A 7,377-nucleotide genomic window follows, 5' to 3' on the forward strand; every position below is an offset into this window, starting at 1 on the left:
CACATTTGCAGCAGGTGTTTGAAACCAGCATATGGTTCAACAAGAAAGCTAAGCCTACACATGTTAAATAGTTATTTAAAACACTTGTTACGTGAAAACACCCTTAAAAACATGTCTTGCAGCTGAATTCTGGGAGATGTTGGTTAGGATCTGGTATTTCCTTGATAAGTTTTTTCAGTGTTTATAGAAACCCTTAATTATTAGACAATAAAAACATCATAATTTGATAAACTGCTCTGAACGGAATAAAAACCTATACATATATCGTAAATATATATAGTCTGACGACTGGCACAATATTCATTTCCACCAAACTCGTAACCACTCTTCTGTAACCAGCTGCTGCTGGTGCTAACAAATGAGCTAGCTAACTTCTGAAAGTTGAGTTTTGTTGCACTACTAATCTCGCCGACATGTCACCTCAAATTCTCAAAATAATTCAGCTACCTTTATCGGGTTCCTCCATCCTGTGTTTGCGGATTCTTTTTGTTGTACGTTATTCTGATCCTTGCGTGAATCTTGCAAATTTGAGCTGAAGCTGCCACTGCGACTGGGCTGCTGCGCGAGGTGGGGTGGGGTCATCTGTGACGTCACGACGCACAGCACGTCCAGATGTAAACAGAAAGAGAGAGAGACTGGCACGAGGTCGCGCCTGACGCGATCTCTCGTTTGTCTTGAGTGATAGTTCTGTTGAATGAAGCCCACCGAGTACGGCGAAACTGCGGCCACAAAATATGAATAGATTATATGTAAATGTGTGCATGCTTCCTAAATCGCCTCTATTGACATTGGTTAAAGGAATATTTCCTGTTCAAAAGGCCTACGAGTAAAGCCCAATCGACAGCATTTGTGCCATTCAAATAAATTGAACTTGTTTACTACTTTTCTTTATAAAAAAGCAACATCGAGGTTACAGTGAGGCACTAACAATGAAAGTGAATAAGGACAATTTTTGGAGGGTTTTTTGGAGGGTTTAATGGCAGAAATGTTTATTTTATAAAAGCACTTTAATTCACATTAATTGTTCTTTTAAACTCATGTAGCATTTGAGCTGTAAAATTGTTTGAAACATATTTTTTTACTGTCCTTTTAGTGTTTGCATCATTACATCGTCATGGTAACAAAGTTGTGAAATTGAATGTAACTTTACACAGAAAATGTTAGTAAGCGATTTAATCAGATTCAAATCATGTTAAAGGGTAACTAAACCCCTGCTCAGAGTCTGACTCCACCCACTAGCAAGATTTGAAAAATGCTCGAAAAGTGGGCAGACCCCAGCGGGGATAGAGGGGACGAAACGAGGGCGGGGCTGTGCGGGGGGGGGGCATGCACCTGAGACCCGTAGTGACAGATTAATTGACAGCTGCTGTCAGACTCTAAAATGGAGAGTGACTGGAGTGACGCAAGTAGCTTTGCCACGGAGCGGTCTTTTGAAGTCGAGGACCTTTCTCCCCACCTTCACCTGAAGTGGAGGAGGGTGAATTGTCTGTGGACACAGGGCCGGAGCCATATCAATTCGAGCCGCTGGCTCAAACTGCGGTTTTAACTCCCTGTTGAGCATCCGAGTGCGCATTCACCTTCACTCGCGTACAGGAAAAACAAACGAAACGCTGTTCAGTGATGTTTATCCTTTTAGCAGGATTTTTATTTAGTAAGCTTCACTTGAACATAACATCAGTTAGCTGTTCTCTCAACTTACAAGAATGTGACGTAAAGCTTATCGTCATCATGTACAAAACCGTATACCTCCAAATAAAACTATACAGGTAGTCAATACCGTAATACAATGTATAAGGGTGCAATACGTTTAACACTCCCGCATCGCGAACGTGCGTTTGTCTACCCCAGAGGATTAACTTTAGCCTAACCATAAATTGTGATTCAAATATATATGATCACTCACCTCAAGATGCCACTGAGGTGGTGGAGTCCATGCAGGAGGAGCAGCGTTTGGCACTGCGTCGCTTTTCAGCGCGAGCTGTTTGGAGAAGCCCATTTCCACCTCCATTGCGTTGGAGAAGCAATCCCGCGTAAAATGCAGTTTGCACACTCCTCCAGCTCTAGGCGGGAACTCGCGGTCTTCCAGAACAAGGACGTGCAACCCCTGGCGCCTAATTTCCAAGTCTATCTGGAAAGCAATACAGTCCAGCAGTGCTGTTGCAACCAGCAACATTACACCTATGTACCATCCTGACCACTGTACTAAATACAGATAATCTGCTAACTTGAAGCTATCCTAACTGACGCAATACTATGCTACTAACTAACTATGCTTCTAACAATACTACACTAACAAATATGCTAATTAACTACCTAGGCTACACGAAACAACTATATAAATGCTATGCTAAATAGATGCTAAAATACTCTATCCTGATTGTTTTCAATACTCGCAATTCCAACTGCTGACTCGCTACAGTGGTTTTGACAAAACGAGATGGTTTTTATACTGCCATGGGCGTGGTAGCTCGTACCAAGGGCGTGGTGAGTTGGAACCTGCTTACGTCAGCTGTCACCGCTTACCTCACGAAGTACCGCAAACAGCCAATAGGAAAATTCAACTGCAGTAGCCACCGTTCAACCTGAAGAGGGCAGCACTCAGACGTTTTTACACCATATATTGTAGAATTAAAACACTTTATACACAAATGTCAAAAAAATTACTTAAATCAATGACCAGTACTAATAAAGCCCCATTCTTACAGATCATTAACAAAAAAAAAGTTGGTTTAGGGTTTAGTTACCCTTTAACACACATATTGTTTACTTATTGTTGCCAAACTTTTGCAACAGTGAGTATTTTAATGTTTACGAATTGGCCCCATTCTCTTCCATTGTAAGTTCCTCCAAGGGTGTAGATTCCAGGGGGAGGTAAATCCCCATTAATCAAAACAAGCAAGTACAAAATAAACATTTCTATTGTACTTAAGAAAACATATAAAATGTCAAGGACTGTTCATCGGTTCAAGGAAGTGACATTTTTGTTCCGAACATTTCCGGCTAGTTGTCAAACTAATTTAAAACAACAGTGGGAGGCACTTCATTCATAGCAACTTTACCACAATTAACGTTACTAACGTTAAAAGGATTGTCATAAAATGTCATTATAAAAATGTGGACCATGTTGTACGGTGGCTGGATTACTTAATGTGTTTAGACCTCTGAAAAAGCAACCACAAATGAATAGCAATGAAGCAAAATGGCTGGATATGTGCAGTTTTTAAAAGTGACTATAGAGTGCTCCCATTATAATTAATTTAGCTGCACAAATCATTTAATTTTACACTTAGTCATTTAGCAGACACTTTTATCCAAAATGACTTACAAATGAACATAAGCAATTTGTCACACAAAATTTGTTAATATCTGCAGTATCGAACTGCTAGGTTCTCAGAGTATATTTTTTATAAATAATTCATATAATTTTATAATTAAAAAGTAACCTTTACTTTGTCCACAGTTCACACAGTCAGATTTATTGAGTGGGTTCATTTCTAGTCGGGTTTATGTTGTTTTTACTGATTTTAAATATGCTCTTATGCTGGTTAACTTTTCTTCTTGAAAAGAAAGTTATATATTCATATATTGAGGAGGATGCCACACATTTTTACTATATTGCAGTGTTTCTGGGTAGGGAGACACGTTTACTTTCACTCTTTAAATTTTGGCATGATGAGGAGAATTATCACCAGTGCTATTACAGGAGATTAGACCAGATCATTCATGTTCACACGGTGGGCTCAAAGTCCCTATAGACGTTATTCACCCTTGCGCCATCTTTGAATTTTAATAGGAATGACAACAAGGCTGTGAGGGATAGACTTACAGTCTCTTCAATGGGCTGTACTGCAGTTTAAAGTGTTTTTGGATCGTTCTGTGGACAAAACATTGATAAAATATCTGTCCAAGAAGAATTCAGTATACAAAGAAAAATCAGATGTGAACTAGAAGCTTTGCAGCGTTATACCGTCTGTGCCACTGAAGAGACTGTTAAGTCCATCCCTCACTGCCTCACTGATTCCCGTTAAAAATCAAAGATGAATAAAGCGTGAATAAAGTCTATCCACCTTTTTCAGGGCAGCGAAATTACCCATTATGCATCCCGATGCGGATGCTACAAGACTTCCGCTTCGCAGATTAGGCTATTCCCAATACCAAGCACTAAACATCAATAACAGCAGTAATAAAAAAAGGAGAGAACAGTCTGTATTTACTTGACGTAAATCCCTTTCTTAATAAAGGCCGCATGCATGTGGAGATTCGGATTAGATGACAATGCCGAATAGATGAGTGTTGCGCGCGTGCGTGTGTGGGCATGTTTATGTGGTTTACGAGGATATTTTTTTAGGTTACAAACTGGTCATTACAAGGGTATTATGCTTATAAATGTGGTTTATTAAGACATTTCTAGTGTCCCCTTAATTTAAATAGCTTAAAAAACATATTAAACGATGTATTATTGAAAATGTACAAATGCAGAACGTTTTCTGTGAGGGTTAGGTTTAGGGGTTGTGTTAGGTTTAGGGGACATAATCTATAGTTTGTACAGTATAATGTCTAAGGAAAGTCCTCATAATGATAGACCAACATGTATGTGTGAAAGAGGGTCTAACAGACATACAGCACGCCGAGAGAGAGAATTCACATACATGCGCTAGATTTAATTCCTTTATTTGTTGAGCAGTTCAGTATGTAAACAGCCAAATCGCTACTAGTCGCTTTTTAAGGTTTAAAAAAAAAGAGGAAACATCCGTGAAAAGAGGACATATGGTCATAATAGGTTCCATTTAAAATTCTACAGATTTGAGGCACACCTTTGCGAAATTTCTGCATTAGTTCCACCTTCTGCACTCTGCCATGAACAAATTGGTCTCTCCCTCATTCACTCACAGCGCAACATAAGATATGAACCTGGTAAAGATCATTAATAAAACAAAATGACGGATATCATTTGGAATTATGTCAATGTTTTAAAAAAAAAATAGGAAAGTGACAGAAAATGTATTATCATGTTTCATCAAGGTTTATTGCAATCTTTGCTTATCTGGTTAGACTCTAAATATTTTAGCATTGGCATGTGGGGGCTTATTGTTGTGACATTAATTTTAGAGTAGTTTTTAAGCCGCCGCGAATAATTATCCAGACATCCAGACACTTAGCTGCTCGCCATGACCAGTAACATTAGTCTTGCTGATAACAACTAAGGGGAAGTGTGGAGCATCCGAGAGGAAGTCTCTCGCCGCAATGGCGCCGCCCATGGAGAAGTCAGGGGAAAGTTCTCAAAGGGGGCGTTCAAAGGATGCCAGGGGGCGCAGAGAGCACTTAGAGAGGGGGCATTAGTTTACAAATGGGGGACGTTTATCAGTCATAATAATAAAGTCTATTGTCAAGTTCCTCTTTGCATTAAAACGTTTAGACTTGGAGTAGCCTACATCCGTTGGTTCTCAATTATACGAGAAATACGCATTTTTTTTTTTTTTTTTTTACTGTAAGTTCATCTGATTTTGAAGTGTAGCGACACTTTTTAAATATCTGGTTAAGCAGCCTCAGCTAATGCACCTCTATGGCTCTGTAGATCGATAAGGCTCAATGGACAGAGCAGCACGAGCGCAAAGATCTTAAAGCTCGAGCTTGTAAACTCGCAGCTTTGCGAGAATCAGTGAGAAGCAATGTGCGAGAAGCGGAAACCATTTGAGTTCTGCACAGAATTCTGCATCACCACCCTTGAATTTACTATAGTAACACTAACTGTACTTGAGGCAGACATAGATTGATAATAAATATTGTAATATCACTGCTTCAGCTCTATTACATTTGCCACAGGCTACATTAGGAGAGTTAGGTAATATAATAAATATTTGTTATAAATATTTATATTTTGTATTAATTGTTTCTACATGTTTAGGTCTACTGTTTATCATTTAAAAAATGTATTTTATTTGATAAAAATCATGTTACATCTAACCAGTGAAGAAGATCCATGCTTCGTGTTTACTATGGTCTTGTTACAACCAGTTAAAAAAATAAATAAAATAAAAACAATATATATATATATATATATATATATATATATATATATATATATATATATATATATATATATATATATATATATATATATATATATATATATATTATTTATTTTTTATATATATATATATTAGATTAAATATAAATGTGTAAATAGGCTAAAACATTTTGTTTGTGTAAGAAAAAATAACTGGTTTTCTTTTATAATAACCTTAGTGTTGTTGATACGAGTACATTTGCTTCTACATCCAACACAAAATCAATGCTGTAATGTAGAATGAGCATTTCATTGGGACAAAATATGCTATATTATTGGTCTTTTCACTTATTTTTTTAATTAACAATATCACTTTTAATATTAGTTTCTGTCTTCACATTTTCATTTTATAGGCAGATATAGTGAGATATATCTTACATACATGATGTGTAAACCTGCTGAATTTATTAACAAAACTTACAAATTATGCAATGCATCAAATCTGCATTGAGCAAATAAAACTAAAATTTAGTTTTGTGCTTTATATTTTTGGTACAACAAAGTCTTTGCTTTCAAATTATGTCACATGGTTCACCAAAAAAAGGTTGAGACCTGGTTAACAAGACACCCCCAGAGGCGACAGTGACTCTTAACTGGCCTATATGATGAATCACCTAAGTACTGTGGGACAATACGCCACCCACGGGGATCTCATAATCATCCAGTGTACTATTTTCTCTCATTCTTAAGAGATGAAACATTATTTGAATGCTGTATCACTCTGTTAACAAAACAAAAAAACACTTTTTACAATTTACCCTGCCCTTAAACTCTTTACCTTAATTTGAGTTTAAATAATTGTTTCCTTTAATGCCCTCTTACCTTTTTTTGTGTCATTTCATTTATTCATTTGTTAACTTTTATTTTATTATTTTCCTTTCTTTTCTGGCTTAACGTGTTATTCCTTGTTCTTTATTCTATTTACCATGTTATTCCGTCAGCAAACTTGATAATTGTATGGTGATCTTTTCTCTGTACTGTGTTGAAGAGACAATACAAAAATAATCATACACAGTATATTTTTGACTATATAATCTAAATACTTACACTAATGTTTGCTTTCAGACATTTCTTAAACCTCAATACGTAGGCTATTGGTAACATAGGCGAAAAAACTAATTCAACGCAAACAAGCGTTGTTTAGAGTATAGGAAAACTTAAAGTGAACGTAAATCAGTGAAATTATTTTACCTTTAATTCAAGGCCATTCCGATAATATATATTTATTTTAGAACTTAATTTGAGTAATTTTTTTACATAATACACAGTGGAAAATATACTAAATGTTTTCCATTGGGATTTTTTTAATT

At 36.6% G+C, this 7,377-nt stretch overlaps 1 protein-coding gene across 4 annotated transcripts in view; it reads right to left on the reverse strand.

Annotated features, from left to right (window-relative positions):
* tpd52 (tumor protein D52) overlaps positions 1–589 on the reverse strand; it is a 34,712-nt gene extending 34,123 nt beyond the window's left edge. For all 4 annotated transcript variants that reach the window (XM_052135159.1, XM_052135157.1, XM_052135156.1 and 1 more), the window contains exon 1: positions 448–589. In XM_052135159.1, the coding sequence (XP_051991119.1) occupies positions 448–466 (19 nt within the window). In that variant the 5' untranslated portion in view covers positions 467–589. The remainder of the gene's footprint in view (positions 1–447) is intronic.
* Positions 590–7,377: the final 6,788 nt, after the last annotated feature.

The sequence above is a fragment of the Xyrauchen texanus genome, chromosome 10 (assembly GCF_025860055.1).
Source record: "Xyrauchen texanus isolate HMW12.3.18 chromosome 10, RBS_HiC_50CHRs, whole genome shotgun sequence".
NCBI lineage: Eukaryota > Metazoa > Chordata > Actinopteri > Cypriniformes > Catostomidae > Xyrauchen > Xyrauchen texanus.